The sequence below is a fragment of the Diabrotica virgifera genome, chromosome 5 (genome assembly GCF_917563875.1).
Source record: "Diabrotica virgifera virgifera chromosome 5, PGI_DIABVI_V3a".
In the NCBI taxonomy this organism is placed as follows: Eukaryota; Metazoa; Arthropoda; class Insecta; order Coleoptera; family Chrysomelidae; genus Diabrotica; species Diabrotica virgifera.
The window spans coordinates 225031951-225049393 of record NC_065447.1 but is presented as its reverse complement, the minus strand read 5'-3'; the positions used below and the strand labels follow the sequence as shown (position 1 = coordinate 225049393).

The window sequence follows — 17443 nt, the reverse complement described above, 5'->3', positions numbered from 1 at the left end:
TTAACTCTCTTGTTTCATTTCTACTTTTACTTGATGAACTTCTCTAAGATGTTTTGTCAGATATTCATCTGCACCAAAATTTGCTGAACACATTTCACACTTCTTAAATTCGTGTACCCTTTGATGTATATTCAAAGCGTCATTTGTAGCGAAACCTTTCTCACACGTTTTACAAAAGAATTCCTTGGCTTCTACTATTCCATGTTTTGATTTCAAATGGGTCCGTAATGAAACCCGCTGTCTAAACCCTTCTAAGCAAAGCTGACAAACGAACGGTTTTTCATTGGTATGTTGTCTGATATGAGCTCTTAAAACAGGCTTACAAAAAAAGCCAGCACCACAATATTCACAAACATGAGGTCTCAGTTTTTCGTGAGTCATTCGGACATGTCTTAATAAATTGGCGTTGGTAATGAAAGCTTTTCCACACGTGTTGCATTTAAAGTTCCTTAGACCGATATGAGCCTTTCTTTTATGCAGTAAGAAACTATATTTTATTCGAAAGCTTTTACCACATTCTTCACAAATGTATTGATGAGCAGTATGCTTGTGGTAATGAAAGATATGAGATCTTAAACTTCCAAAATTTTTGCACGTTACTCCGCAAGTAGAACAAACTGATGGAGCTGCTGTATGCAACCTGATGTGTTTCTTTAAGTTGCCTGATCTAACGAGTCGGCTGCATATATGACATTGACTTTTCTTATGTTTTAAGCTGTGCAGATTGAACTTCTGTTTGTCTAAAAACCAAAAAACATAATATTTTACTAAATAATTAGAATTGCACGTCACATATTCAATTACGTAGACAGTCATAGAATCTATGACAACATAATGTCAATCAACGTTATGATTATAATCATAGCCTCCACCCTCCACCCGTTGTGACTTATTCGCGGTGTGCAAGTACTTGGAAGGGAATTGAGAAACGATCGTGCGCGAATAGCGGAGAAATATTGCAACTTTCTTAAATAATTCATATTGTCAAATTGACGTACATTTCATATCTACTGTCATTGAAGAATAAAAATTATATGCTGCTCCACAATATTGATATGAAATGCAATTATTATACAGTGAGCACGTAAAGGTTGGAATAAATTCATTTTCTCGAGAATGGACGATTTTGAAAAAAAATCCCGAAACAGGTCAATTTTTATTTTTAAATTACGACTTTTTGGCATATATATATCATACCAGTGACGTCACCCATCTGGGCGTGATGACGTCATCGATGATTTTTTTAAATGAGAATAGGGGTCGTGTGATAGCTTATTTAAAAGGTAATTCAATTCTCTATTCAGTAATATAAACATTAACATAATTATTTATACAGGGTGTCCAAAAAAATTTTTTTTGGATTAAATTTTATTGAAATAAAAAGAAGAATGTATGTAATTTATTTATTTCAAAATACATTTTACTGTCTCAGAAAACAGAAAAAAATGTATATCTGAAAAATATTCATTGCTTTTTCGCTTAAATTAAATGTTCAAATTGTCACGAAGACTGGTGGGTAGCTGCTTTAATATTGAATTTAGCAAAAAACAATATTTATTTGCCAAAAACACATTTTTTCCTGTTTTCTGATAACAGTAAAATGTATTTTAAATTAAATAAATTACACACATTCTTTTTTTTATGTCAACAAATTTAATTAAAAAAAAATTTTTTTGGGCACCCTGTATAAATAATTATGTTAATGTTTATATTACTGAATAAAGAATTGAATTACCTTTGAAATGAGCTATCACACGACCCCTATTTTCATTTAAAAAATCATCGATGACGTCATCACGCCCAGATGGGTGACGTCACTAGTATGATATATATGCCAAAAAGTCGTAATTTAAAAATAAAAATTGACCTGTTTCGGGATTTTTTTCCAAAATCGTCCGTTCTTGAGAAAATGAATTTATTCCAACCTTTACGTGCTCACTGTATAAAGGTAAATTTAATTAATTGTATTTTGCTTGCAGTACTGCATTTTAATAACTAATTTTATTTACTACATACAATTGTTTGTTTTAATAACATAACCTGAATCTTATTTTTTCTTCTTATTATTTTTTTGGACTATGGCCTTGACAATGATCCAGTAACCAGGACTAATATAATTGGCCAATATAATTAAAAGTGCGAATAATATTGCACAGCGTAGAAATAGATGTCGCTTTGCCGAACTTGCACGGTCCCAATACCGCCACCCGTACAAAAATCAAATGACCTTGTATGGGCCTTGGAACAACTGGAAACTGACTCAGTTTTTATCGAAAAATCATCTTCAACAATGTGACCCACTTTGGATAAATGGGTACGTCAACAGACAAGATTGTCGAATTTAGGGCGATACCAAACCAGTCCAGTTTTCTTAAGTCACAAGTCTATGCGAATAACCACAAACCACAGAGGTCTACAAAGCCAACATAACCCATGCCATCAGTCAAGGTCTAACCTGATTTTTGCAATAGTCATAGAAATCGGACGTTTCGGATGTGAGCCACCCAGCGAAGCCATGGCAGACATTTCAACGTTAGTCTAGACCAGTTCAGTATATTGCGTTACCATAGAAATAAAGAACAATTTCGATTTCTTTCTAACGCATTAAGTTGGAAATGACAGAAAAAAAGGTACGTCCGTGATTAAAGTCATTTATAACATTTATTCTAGTTGTTGATAGATGGCGCTATAATCGAACAAAAAAGTCTATACGATTATAATCTGTACAATTTATAAGAATATACCGTAACAAAAGATTACTTTTGACTGACCCTCGTATAACAGGTCCCATCTCCACAGACGCATTCCACGTGGATCTTTCTTGATAAGACGCGATGTAGCGGGACGGAAGACGAGAAATTCTCCGAATGTCTGGCGATAACTAGAGATGAGCGTGGAACGTTCCAGAATAACAACTGGGCTATAAATAGGAAAGAATCTTGTAAATAAGTCAGTGTATAATATAAATTCGTCTGTAACTTGTATACATAAATTCGTATAAACGAACCGAGAGTATTATTTTAACTGTAATTACGCTACAGTGGTGTTAACGGTGTGGAGTGTAAATAAATTAAAAGTGAAAAAAAAAAGACTTTTGAACTTTACTCGTCGGGAATAATTAAAGTGCGCTGATTTTTCGGTATTCGGAAAGACTTTTAAAAGACATTTTGAAAAGTACGTGTGTGCCGACCAAAGATGTTGCTACAAGAAGTTTCCGTAAAACAGCTCCGTGAACAGCTAGAGGAACGGGATGAAGATAGCAGTGGGACCAAGAAAGTCCTACAAGCACGACTCGAGGAAGTCCTCACGAAGAACGGAGATGATCCAGAGACGTTCCACTTCCAGTCAGCAGAACAAGCAATCTTATCGAAATTAAAATCTGTTTCTCAAACGATTAATGAGAGATTCGACGATAAATTCGAAAATGTTGCTAAAAAATTTGACGAGACTTCTCAAATAATTAAAGACGTTTCTCAAAAGATCGATGAAACGTCTAAGATAAATAATGAGAAATTCGACACCATTTCTCAAAAGATCGATGAAACTAGTAGAAAGAACAACGAGAAATTTGAAGAAGTTTCTAGAACATTCGATAAGATCCAGAAAAGTGTAGACGACAATAAAGAAATGTTAGAAGAGAAGATCAAACAACTAGAGACCGTAGAAGAAAAGATCAAACAACTAGAAAGCATGATAACTGATACAAAAGTACAACCATCAGTTAATGCAGTAGCGTTAGATCCTGTAGTGAAAGAAGAATCACCGAAAGACGAAACGTCGCATCATATGAGATTTAAATTACCACCATTTGATGGAAAGTCTTCTTGGTTCATATACCTTAGACAATTTGAAGCTATTGCGGCCGCCAATCATTGGACCGAACAAGAAAAGGTCGTTTCCTTGACTGCTGCTTTACGAGGTGATGCTGCAGATATATTAAGGTCAATTCCTAAGGGCCAAGAAAAATGTTACCAGACCTTGTTCACTCGTCTAGAAAAACGCTATGGAGATGCCCATCTACAACAAGTATACAAAGCACAACTGCGAAGTAGAAGTCAACGAGCAAGTGAGAATGCAAGAATTTGAAGTAGATGTGGCTCGTGTGGTGCGGTTGGCTTATCCAGAGGTGCCAGACAGCGTTTTAGAAGAAATTGCGGTAGATACCTTCGTCAATGGGCTGAAAGATAGTGAACTACAGAAAGCTTTACGACTAGCAAGACCGAAAGTTTTAGACGAAGCACTTGCTATTGCCTTGGAACACGAAGCAGCTAGCCAAGCTTCACGAAACAATCAAGTACTAACCGTGGAAAAAGGCGATAAGAGAAAAGATGAACGTTTGGTAGAAATGGTACAGAGGGTGATTCGTAATACGATGCCGAAGAGACGCGTGAAGAGGGCTGGAAGAGTTCGTTCAAATACAGATGCTTCCTCGACACGGCCATGCGGTGAAAGTTGTAATCACCGGCTAAAAGTAGAGGAGCAGCTTTGCCCTGTGAGACGAACTACCGTCGTTAATGAGCAATGGCAGCCCCAACAGTTACAAGACGCCCAAGAAGATGATCCATGTATAAAAAGAGTATTGAATTGGATGCGGCAAGGTGAGAGACCTGGTTGGCAGAACATTAGTGCATGTAGTGCACAATTCAAGGCCTACTGGAGCCAATGGAATTGCCTGGTACTAAAAGATGATCTTCTGTACAGAACCTTTGAGAACGATGATGGTACAGCATCTAAGCTGCAGTTGATTGTACCTAAAAGTAAAGTGTCAGAAGTATTGCGTCAGTTGCATGACGGTACATCAGGTGGACACTTTGGTATTATGAAAACTCTGCAAAGGGTTCGAGAACGGTTCTGTTGGGTGAACTGTAAAGATGATGTAAGAAGATGGTGCATGGAAATGTGAACTGTGTGCATCCGGTAATGGTCCAGTTGGTAAAAAGAAAGCACCCATGAGACAGCACAATGTCGGCAGTCCTATGGAAAGAGTAGCAATCGACATTGCAGGTCCATTTCCAGAAACCGATGCTGGAAATAAATACATCCTGGTAGCCATGGATTATTTTACGAAATGGACCAAGGCCTATGCATTACCGAATCAAGAAGCGGCTACCGTCGCAGAGGTACTTGTTAAAGAATTCTTCAGCCGATTTGGTGTTCCCTTGGAGATCCACTCCGACCAAGGGAGAAACTTTGAGTCAGCTCTTTTCCAAAACGTTTGTAAATTGATTGGTGTCAATAAGACCAGAACAACACCCTTGCATCCTCAATCAGATGGAATGGTCGAGAGGATGAACCGAACGATGGGTAAACACTTGTCCAAAGTTGTATCTGAACATCAGCGAGATTGGAACCAGCACATTCATTTATTCCCGATGGCCTACCGCTCGGCCGTGAACGAAACTACAGGTCAAACACCAACCTGCCTGATGTTGGGTCGTGAAGTTCGTTTGCCCTGCGACCTAGAGTTTGGCTGCAGACCTTCCGAGGAACATGTTGCAGGCGAAGAATACGTCGACCGCCTGAAGTTACGAATGAAACAACATTCATGAACTTACCTGAGAACACATCCAGATAGCCAGTGGCAGAATGAAAGATGAATATGATTCTCGATGCAAGAATGAAAGCTTCGAAGTAGGTGATCTTGTCTGGCTTTATAATCCACAACGTCGTCGAGGCTTGTGTCCTAAACTGCAAAGACAATGGGAAGGTCCGTATGCAGTTAAGAAGAAAATAAATGACGTAATATACAGAATTAAGAAGTTGCCAAACGGTAAACCAAAAGTTATTCACATAAATCGTCTTGCACCATATGCTGGCTCAAATGAAACAGAAGAAGCACGAGTCCTCCAACAACAGATGAAAGATGCCGCACAGCCAAGTTTTAAGGAATTTATGTCAAATTACGCAGAGAGAAAGAGTGCTAGATTTGGCGTGACTACAGAAGTTCAGCAAAATCTGTTTAGTGTTCCAGAAAACGTCTCTCTAGCCCACTGTGTTTCTCAAGACCTTGAGATGACTAAAGGAATCTCGTCCGTATTCAACAGAAAGTTCGGCCGCCTGGACGAGTTAAGAAATCAGCAGCCTAAAATTGGAAGAATACTGCGATTGGAAGATGGTCCTCGATCTTTGCTGTATATGGTGACCAGGAAGTCTTATACGGACACGCCAAATCGTGTGTAATTATGACATCAAAAATTTGGCTTTACCAAAAATAGGCCATGCAGTAGAAGATCTGGATTGGAAGATAGTGAGAAGCATGCTTGAAGTGATCTTCATAGAGACAGGCGTACGAATTACTGTGTGTTGCATTAACCCAAAGATGTCGTACCCTTCAAAGACAGTAGACTGTTACTTCTTCTTGAGGGGTGTATGCATAGCTGGAGAATCCTGTAGATTCCGCCATCCTGGGCCATCTAGAGTTGCTGATCGGGACGCTCAGATCTTTAGAGGGAAGCAGTGTAACAAAAGATTACTTTTGACTGACCCTCGTATAACAGGTCCCATCTCCACAGACGCATTCCACGTGGATCTTTCTAGATGCGATGTAGCGGGACGGAAAACGAGAAATTCTCCGAATGTCTGGCGATAACTAGAGATGAGCGTGGAACGTTCCAGAATAACAACTGGGCTATAAATAGGAAAGGATCTTGTAAATAAGTCAGTGTATAATATAAATTCGTCTGTAACTTGTATAAATAAATTCGTATAAACGAACCGAGAGTATTATTTTAACAGTAATTACGCTACAATACAAATAAAAAAGTACCTTATTATAAATGAAATAAGCACAATTGATTTGTTTTTATACCAAATTACGATTACGATTCTGACAACTGCCAGATTTAAATAAAATGTGATCCTATGATTCTCTACATTCTTATAAATCATATATTACGTCATTAATGACACACTGAAATACTGAAACGAACTTTAAATTATAGTCGTATAGATACATATGTAATAGGTAAATACCTAAATCATTTCTTTTTCGATTATAGCGCCATCTATCAACAACTGCAACAAATGTTATAAATGTGTATGTATCACGAACGTACCTTTTTTTCTGTCACTTGTGTCGCACTGAAAAAAGTCTCTGAGAAGCACTTTTATCAGACCATCCAATAGGGAACTTGCACATTTTTTTATTACATAATAATGTTCAGTTTTGTTTAAAAATGAAATTTCCAAAATTTCACGCCTAAAGCTCTCATAATAACTTAGAAGTTCAAATTTAAAATCTTCTGTACATTTAAATCATTTCAAACGACCCAAACAGCGCGCAAACACTTATGACGTCACATCATTATATTTTATAATGACATTTATAGTATGGGCCATTCCACGAACATACGCCTGTTTTGGATTACTTCGACAACGAATATTTTACTGTGCAACATAAGAAGTACGAAAGTAAATGGCGCTAATAATTAGTCCAATAAACAACAAAGTAATTTGCAATTTACTTTCGTTCTTCTTATTTTGCACAGTAAAATATTCGTTGTCGAAGTAATCCAAAACAGGCGTATGTTCGTGGAATAGGGTATATAGTCCATGTGGTGAGACCGCTCCCGTCTTAAAAATTTCTGATTCGGTTTCTATGTGAATTCCTATTCAAAAATCCCCCCTTTAAACAAATCTGAAGGGCGCCGGGCGGAATTTTTGGGCAGAAATTGTTTAAACAATTTTGTTAAACAAATATGGTATGACATTGTAATAAAATATATGTCTTAACAAAAACACTCAAATATTAGTCACAAATAGCAACTATCAAAATATTTATAAAACTGAGTGGCACAACAAATGCCAAACATAATGAATTAAGGGCGCGTTTTGAGCTGCCTGCTATAATTTGAACTTTCTCTAGATTTTAATCGTCTTTAGGGGCCAAACGAAAGACAAAAAAAAACTTTTTTTTTCTTAGATAAATGTTTTAAATTATATTATGTTGTGATTTATAGCATTTTTTTCGAATTTAAAATTTTATGCAGGTTCCCTATTGGGCTAAAAGAATGGGAACATAAAAATTGTGGTAATGGTGAAAAGGATAAATATTTTAACAAACGAAAGAGATTTCTTCGTATATTTGATTGAAGGGGGGAAAGAGTATATTAATACCCGGAATATCAAAATGAAATTTTAATTTCCGTATGGTGTATGCACAGAGAACAATGGGGAGGTCAATGTTGAATATATCGCTCACAGTTTCAAATAAAATTGGTGTTATGGACGCAGTTAAAAGAATTACAAGATTGAAATGAAACTGGGCGGAACATGTTGCCATATTTAAAGATGGAAGATGGACCAAGAAAACTTTAGAATTGGGACTTAGACCCGATGCTTATTGTAATCAACATCCTCCAACAAGGTGGTCGGATTTAAGGTGCTCAAGATCGGATGCAATGGAATTATTTAAGGGACTATGTTCAGCAGTGGACTCAAAACGGCTAATGATGATGAAGATATATATGTTCCGGGTGAAAATTTTTATAAACATAAAAAAAGTTTTTGCTCTATCTATACGCTATGAGCTCGTAGGTAGAGGGGATAATTAAAAATTCGCGAGCGCCAGTAGTGACAAGTCTGTAAGCTTTTACTGGAAATTTGACATAAATGTCAAAGTGATTAATTTAAAACATTGAAATTAAAAACATTAATAGGAAATAATATTAGTTGGTCAAAGCTGTGATGTATATTTTTACCTTAAATATATGCTTTTTCTCATGTGGATCTTTCAGTGCGTCACAGTTTTTCGATTTCTTTCTAACGCATCAAATTGCATGTGACAGAAAAAAAAACGCACGTCGGTGATTACATTTCGTCGGTGACATTTATTCTAGTTGTCAATAGTTGCTATAATCGACAAAAAAAATTTACTAATTATATAATATATCTACGAATATAATCTGTACAATTTATAAGACTATACAAATAAAAGAAAATGCCATTTTATAAATGCAATAAACACAATTGATTTGCTTTTATGCCAAATTGCAAATAAAATGTGACAACTGTCAGATTTAACTAAAATGTCATGTCACTAAAATGTAGATTATCACGGACTTAACTTTTTTCTATCATTTGTGACGCACTGAAAAATGTTCATGAAAAGAAGCATACTTACGTTTTAAATACTGAATTTAAGTTTTTTTAATATTTCGTATTATGTAATTATAAATTAATCTAAGCGCCATCTACACGATAATTGTGAAAGTATCCGAAGTAAGAAATTATTATTTCATTAATAGAACGTTAAAATGATTAGCAGAATCTTTAAAAAATCGATTACAATTTAATTACTTTTTTGTGTTGTAAATATTAAGCGATAACAACTAAATAATAAATTTAAAAATTACCGGTGAAAGTTGCATTAGTAATCCGCTAGGAGCGACACCAGCGAAGCTCAGACCGTATTGGCTGTGAGTTTCGACGGTAGCGCTATCTCGCGGTTTGAAACTTATACTTTTCTGATAAAATTTATGTATGTGAAATATACAAAACGAGAAAAATAGATACTTATCTAGAAAGACACAAATTATGAACTGAAATATTATTGTTACCTGATTACTAAACGAATACACAGAATTAATAGTAAAATTAATTATGTTTTTTTATTTTATTCATTATAATTTTAATATTTAATATATAAGTTCGTGAGACTGGATGACTGCTTACGCAAGAGACCATTGAGAATAAGAATAAGTTTATATGAATTATTTAACATTTTAAAGGTTACCTCTGTTTATTTTTGTGTGCTTACTGCTTTGATTATTAAAATTTGCAATTTGTATGAATTGTAATTTGTTTGAATTCTATCAAAATGGATATTAAACATTATACTGGATTCAGTCTTATTTCCCATGATATCCAATTTCAATCAGCAACACCAAAAAAGGAAAGGATTTAGTTGATACAGGACATGTACGCAATGTTTCCGAATATAATAACTGCATCCAGTACTGTTATATTCAATATTTTTACATGAATCAATACAACAGCTGCAATATCTTGTTTTCTTTTTTGAAAAATCCATATTACCCGCCATTTCAGTTTGTGAAGTTTATCAAATGCGCAAAACAAAACTGCCAACTGCCACTAACACAGCGTTGCCACATTTTATTTAGAAAATCTACTGTAAGTTTAGCTTACTAAAATCTACTTATCAAAAACTAAAATATACTATAAAACTTTATTAATATATTTGTATATAATTTATGACTTTTTATAATAAAAATAACAGCTGACTAACTAGAAATTTTTTTTATTTAGCTAATGCCTCGACAACTAATGGGCATTGGCATGGTGATGGTACAGTGGATTTTACCAATTAGGTAGCTAGTGTTAAGTCGACTTTACATTACATGATTTATCATGTGATTTGTCATATGATTTGGTCATGGAGTAAAATTTACATGTTTACACTGTGTGATTTGTCATATGATTTTGCCATAAGCATTGTGTTTTATCATAAGCATTGTCATGCGGCTCGTCATGGGCAAAATCATATGATAAATCACGTGATAAATCATGTAGTGTAAAGTAGACTTTATGTGTAGTGTGTGTGTTGAGTAAGTGTCTTGTTACTTTGGAAAGTCGATGTCATTGTCTTTGCAGAGACGCTAATTGTATCCGAACGTCTGCGGTCCCTCCGGTGGGTACCGATCCCCCAAGGATAGAAACTATTTTCATTTATTAATTTATAATAAACGAAAAATTCTCTACCCTGGTGAAATTCAAACTCACGATCATTCGGACCTTTCGATCCAAAAGTAGGCGCTCTTACTACTGAGCCACAGAGGGAGTTTAACTAGAAATTAATATGACTGTTTGTAAACAAAAACCAAACTTTTTTATATTTTAACTGGGGAACAAAATGACCAACTATAATTAATTTTTATCAGTTTCATATTTAATATTTATATATAATATTTTGTCATCCACTGATTTTAACATCTGCATATCTGGATCACATTCTACAAACAATTATTTCGCATTTTACATTAGAAACACGCAAACACAGCATTTGTTGTTTTGCAAAGTTACATATATTATAATTAGGCCCGGTCTTTTCACCTCCGAATAAATATTTATTAGGAAGTTTATCCGGCAGATTACATGTAAATCTGTCAAATAACCTCCAAATAACTTTTATTCGGAGGTGAAAAGACCGGGCCTTAGATATTTTAGTTTTCCATCGTTAGCTTCTAACAGGCTCACCGACCACCGAATACCAGAACTCTTCAATAACACCTGAAATAGGTACTGATTGCACTGCTACTTGAAATCTGCAAGTTTGTTACACCAGAATCCAGTTTCATTTCTGTTTAATATTCATCATCTACGTCCTGGGGCTAGATTCCGTGCACTGTAGATATCTACACTTCGCTTTCTATCGATGTCAATTGTCGTGAAAATATTTGAATTTTTAGTTTTAATTGAATTATTTTCTAGTTTTGCTAGTTGTTGCTGAAGTGACACTTGTAAAACAAGAAAATATTTGAATTAAAACTAAAAATTCAAATATATTGACATTGATAGAAAGCGGTCGGCGTTAGCGATTGTACACAGAATCCCACCCCTGAATCTTATTTTCGGTAATGACATTGGGAAATTGTAACAAAATGTCTAAAAATTAATTTAGAAATGGGGTAAATACTATTAAAAAGCAAATTTTATTTTAGTCATAAGAAAATGTTGAAATATACCAAAAATCTACTAAAAAATATTGCCTACTAGAATTTTTTAAAAAATATCAAAAATCTACCAAAAAAGTAGAAATCTACTAAATGTGGCAACGTTGCACTAACAGCTGTGGCGAAAACCGTCAAATCCCCTCTCCTCTACCCATGGCGCGTCATTTAAATTTATCAGATAAATGCACAAAACTGCCACTAACAGCGCTGGAGAAAGCTGTCAAATCCCCTCTACCCATCGGCTCATGGCCAATATGTTGTAGTAAATTGTCTAATCAAGAAAAGCAATACTCATTCACATTATTTACATACATACATACATAATCGGTTGCCTCTTTTACCATTAGGTGTCGAGGATATGTCACATTATTTAATTAACTTTCAACCCTTGATGAGCAGCTCTAGGGCACATCTACATCAGGAACGTTTGAGGAATTTCAGAACTCTGCGTTTAAACCCTGATATTAATGATTGTAACTTTAGAAAACACAGACAGGGCAATCTTAATCTCCTCTACAGATTTTCTATCCTTTTTTTTTCATTTACCAACTCTAGAAATGTTTTATTTATAAAGGAACATCTGTAACTCCGGCAGATATGATCAAAGTCGATGCGGGAGCCGACGCTATCTCGTATCATTACACTAATACGAATGTTTTCAATAGAACAATAGATAATAATAGGTTTGTTCTAGCAACTAGTTTTGTATGGTTTGACACCAAATTATTGTACTGCTTTAATGCGCATGTTCCATCCATAAACTGTTAACAAACTGCTTTTTGCTAGAACGCTTTTTATCGGAGTAAAATACCAACGTCAAATTGTTAGTTTTGATTTATAATTTTGAGGTTAGATTAGAAATACATTTTTCTTATAAGTATACAAATTTTCAAGATTTATGCTAAATATTAAAAATTAATATTATAAACGTAAATAATGTTAAGTAACATAGTCAAAACCTAATACTTTCATTTAAAATTTGTAAACGTCAAACAAATAATTCCACTGCGCAACGCACAAACTTAAAATCCGGAAAAAATCCGCAAACTCTTTTGACCGTTTGACGCCAGTTTCCAAATCAAAATTTACTGTCGTTAGAACGCCCGACCAGTAGTTTCAAACTAGTAATCTGTTTGCTTGAACGCCATCAAACAAATGCGCATGTTCCTGATGGTTTCAAACCGTTTGAAACTGACGCTAGAACAAACCTAATAGCAGTGTTCGCTCAGTACATTTCGAACGTATTCAGAGTAAGTTCGGGATTAGTTTCCAATGCGCAGGCGTCAACGTAAACTTATCCTGGACATGCTCAGGATTTTTCGCTCCGCGAACAATTTTCGGATTCGTAATGACGGGTTGCATACATTAAGGTTAGAGAAGGAAGTTGTCCCTTTCTTATTTCGAAATCAATAAAAAAAATGCAAATGCAACAAATTTGTATGTCAACAAAGAGAAAGAGAATAAAAGCAACAGGCAAAGGATTAACTTTCTATTCATCAATGCCTTTCTTAGAAGTTAAAAATTTGATAAGCGTCTTTATTTATTATTTCCAGATTATTTCGATAATTTGGTATTTCCAAGCCGAAATCCGGCTTATATTTTTGTAGAGAGTAAAAGATTGTTATGTATCACTTGGAAACGGCAGCTTGATATTTAGATATAAAAATTACCTTTAACTTACTGAGGGTTGAACATTATCTGAAGGAAGGAATAATTTGGTAAAGCAATCATTTCCAATTTTGATATTATGTATATGTATTGAATTTGATAGGTTGTGGCATTGTGTTGTGGTTTATTACACCACAAAAATAATGAAATGTAACAAGACACAAGAAATAGTTTCAGAATAAGTTTGATGTGTTGTTTATGTTTCATTATATTCAATAAGAGACTAATAATTTAACTCATAAATTAAACTGAAAAATAAACCACAAGAATATGTAGGTACTTATAAGCTCATCTAGATAGAAGAAATTAAGTAAAAACAGAGTACAATTTATTGTACATAATACATACTACCGTAATAGATAATTATCGAATATCGAATGAAAATAATACTAGAAAAGGTACCTACTTATTTATAAACATACTAATGGAAAACATTGACAAACACAACTAAAAAAGCTTTAATATAAAAAATATTAAAATTTGTTTGAAGAATATTTAAATGGTACAACACTTTACATAATTTTAAAACTTAAAAAACCAGAATAATCTACGATCTACATCTACAAGTTGTTTAACAAAACAATATTTTAAATTTTAGGTTAAGAATCGGAATTCTTCCCAAATATTTTGTGCGCCTGTGCGAACTTAAAATCTGAAACAAAATCCTCGAACGTCGAGAGCGTATCCAGGACAAGTTCTGGATATTTTTTCTGTACTGCGCGAACGCCGAATTAAAAATCCGGAGGGTGTTCAGAGGGAAAGATTTGACCTCCGCGAACGCCCGATTTTGTAATGCGCATGCGTTCTCCCTCTGGGTATACTCAGGACATACAGCGCGATCAAAGCTATTGTAACGAAAGAGTTTCGAATCGGTTCGGCGCAATAAACGGTCCCCACGACTAGAGAATTCCAACCGTCCGGATAAAGTCGACTTTACACTACATGATTTATCATGTGATTTGTCATATGATTTGGCCCATGACGAGCCGCATGACAATGCTTATGATAAAACTATCAGAATGAAAATGCTCATGACAAAATCATATGACAAAATCACACAGTGTAAACATGTAAATTTCACTCCATGACAAAATCATATGACGAATCACATGATAAATCATGTAATGTAAAGTTGACTTAACAGTAGGCGTGACGTCAGAGAAGCGACCGCGCTGTGAGCGAGGATCTCCCCAGAATGTTCATCAGGTCTATAGATGGGCAGGCATTTCTAGAAAAGGACCTGTTCCCTATTTAAGCGAAGCGCGGTATTATTTGAGTTAGTTATAAGCTAGAATTTGTAAAGTAAACTTGTATAAATAAATAAAGTAGTATCTAAATACGAACAGCTCGTTTCATTATAATTGTAAGTTGTTAGAGTAAACTTGTTACAATATGAACCTAATTGAAGCATCCGAAATCAAAAAGATTTGTGAAAGTGAACAGGTATATGATAAGAATCCATTTTGCAGTTTTAATAAAATGGGTATCAATGAGAATAGAGACAGGTAAAAAATGATATAAGCAAAGACAAGTATCCTTCGTCTAATTTACTTACCGTTGCACGTCATCCGCGTCATAGTATGTGACGTCAAATAATACCAACACGAAATATTTAGGCGGTAGGTGTGTTCTTTTTTAGAATCATTTTGCCGAGTACACTGAAATTATAGCCACTAGACATATTTTATTATAAACGCGTAGAAATAATAATTGAAGATTTCTATTAATGTTAACCTAAAGAAATTCACAATAATATGATTCATTAAATTTGTATAAATGGATTATAAAGCGTTTTTATGAAACACATTTGTTCGGAACACACTGTAACTGTAATCGAACGAAGGTGATATTTTAAAATAAATTGGTAACATTTATTTGACAGTTGCGATGATGACACTTCATATTTATTTATATTATTTACTATTAGTCCAGAAAGCCACTGCGCATCCGCTAGGAAAAATATTCTAATTCGGATTTTTTGCACAATCTTACTCAAAAAGGACCCCTTTTAACAAATTTGCATGTTGCCAGGACCAAAAGTTGGTCAAAAATTTTTTAAACGTTTTTTTTTGTTTTTTTCCTAAAATTCTTTTTTTTGCATGGAACAAAATTTTTTTAGGTTTTTTGGATCCTTCCAAACAGAAAAGGTCTTTAGTGACTTTTCTCTAAAGTTGATAGATTGTGACATATAAGCGATTAAAAATTGAAAAATTGCGAAATCGGCCATTTTTAACCCTCAAAAACTATGTGAAAAACTAAAAATTTGAATGTTGCCAAGGTAGGTAAATATTCTTTAAACATCGATTGATGAAATCCCGAGAGTTTTTTGGAATACAATATCAAAAACCCCTTTGTTTTTTAATTGTCAATAAAGCGTGCGCGACACTATTTTCCACCGTTGCATGTGTACAGTATGGTGCAAATGAAAGGAATAAATTCGGTATTTCGTAAACCGGTGACTTTAATGAAAAATCCCAAAACAGGTCGGTTTTTATTTTTAAGTTATGATATTGTGGCATATCTAGTATACTAGTGACGTCATCCATCTGGGCGTGATGACGTAATCGATGATTTTTTTAAATAAGAATATGGGTCGTGTGCTGGCTCATTTGAAAGGTTCTTCAATTCTCTATTCAGTAATATAAACATGTACATAATTATTTATACAGGGTGTCCAAAAAAATTTTATTAAATTAAATTATTTGGCAAATTGACAAAAAAATTAAATTATTGGGCACCCTGTATAAATAATTATGTAAATGTTTACATTACTGAATAGAGCATTGAAGAACCTTTCAAATGAGCTAGCACACGACCCCTATTCTCATTTAAAAAAATCATAGATTACGTCATCACGCCCAGATGGATGACGTCACTAGTATACGATATATGTCACAATATCATAACTTAAAAATAAAAGTCGACCTGTTTCGGGATGATTTCTTAAAGTCGCCGGTTTACGAAATAACGAATTTATTCCTTTCATTTGCACCATACTGCATACACATGCAACGGTGGAAAATAGTGTCGCGCACGCTTTATTAGCAATTAAAAAACAAAGGAGTTTTGAATATTGTATTGCAAAAAACTCTTCGGGATTTCATCAATCGATGTTTAAAGAATATCTACCTACCTTGGCAACATTCAAATTTTCAGTTTTTCACATAGTTTTTGGGGTTAAAAATGGCCGATTTCGCAATTTTTCAATTTTTAATCGCTTATATCTCAAAAACTATCAACTTTAGAGAAAAGTCACTAAAGACCTTTTGTGTTTGTAATGATCCAAAAAACCTAAAAAAATTTTGTTCCATGCAAAAAAAATAATTTTAGGAAAAAAACAAAAAAAAAACGTTTAAAAAAATTTTTGATTAACTTTTGGTCCTGGCAACATGCAAATTTGTTAAAAGGGGTCCTTTTTGAGTAAGATTGTGCAAAAAATCCGAATTATACTATATAAGTATTTGTTTTATTATATTTACCGTTTTTATTATTTACTTTAACGTAAGATTATAACTTAATTCTTGTTCTCTATTTCTTAAGTTTTTATTTATTTACATTGAATATTAATTTGTTTTGTTGTATAATCCACGTTTACAATAATTATGTGATATATTTGATTTAAAATGGATTCAGGATTTTTTTATACTTTGGCAACTATGTCAACTTAGATCTCTGGCGTAGATAATGACGTGCAACGGTAAGTAAATTAGACGGACTTGGGACTTGCCTAAGTTTACCCATTGCATTTTTCTAAGCAAAGCAAAGAAGTGATTTATTTTGTTAATAAGCGTGGTAAATGATAAGTAATATGTTGTCATGGTTTTATAACCTTTGACATTGGGCATGAACACAAAATCATGAAGTGCTCTAGAATGCTGTTAGAAATGCTATTAAACCACAGCGGTTTACAAAGCCAACATAACTCATACCTTCGATCATGGTCAACCTGATTTTTGCGATAGTCATAGAAATTGCACATTTCGAATGTGAGCCACCCAGCGAAGCCACAGCAGCCATTTGAACGTTAGTCTAGACCGGTTCAGTATATACACAAGGAAATGAAAAATTCAAGAGATACTGGACAC

At 34.3% G+C, this 17443-nt stretch overlaps 1 protein-coding gene across 1 annotated transcript; it reads right to left on the bottom strand.

Moving 5' to 3' along the window:
• LOC126885585 (gastrula zinc finger protein XlCGF7.1-like) lies at window positions 1-17375 on the bottom strand. Its single transcript, XM_050652179.1, has 2 exons — window positions 17288-17375; window positions 1-740 (listed from the first exon to the last, which is right to left on the bottom strand). Exons 1-2 carry the CDS (start codon window positions 17373-17375, stop codon window positions 1-3), a joined length of 828 nt encoding a protein of 275 aa, XP_050508136.1.
• Between the last annotated feature and the right edge of the window lie 68 nt (window positions 17376-17443).

Bases quoted from the DNA above. Each gene is read 5' to 3' on its own strand.
- LOC126885585 (XM_050652179.1), bottom strand. From the start codon at position 17,375: ATGGCTGCTGTGGCTTCGCTGGGTGGCTCACATTCGAAATGTGCAATT. The intron at 741-17,287 runs GTATGAGTTATG...TTTGGTTTTTAG, and splicing joins CAGGTTGACCATGATCGAAG to ACAAACAGAAGTTCAATCTG.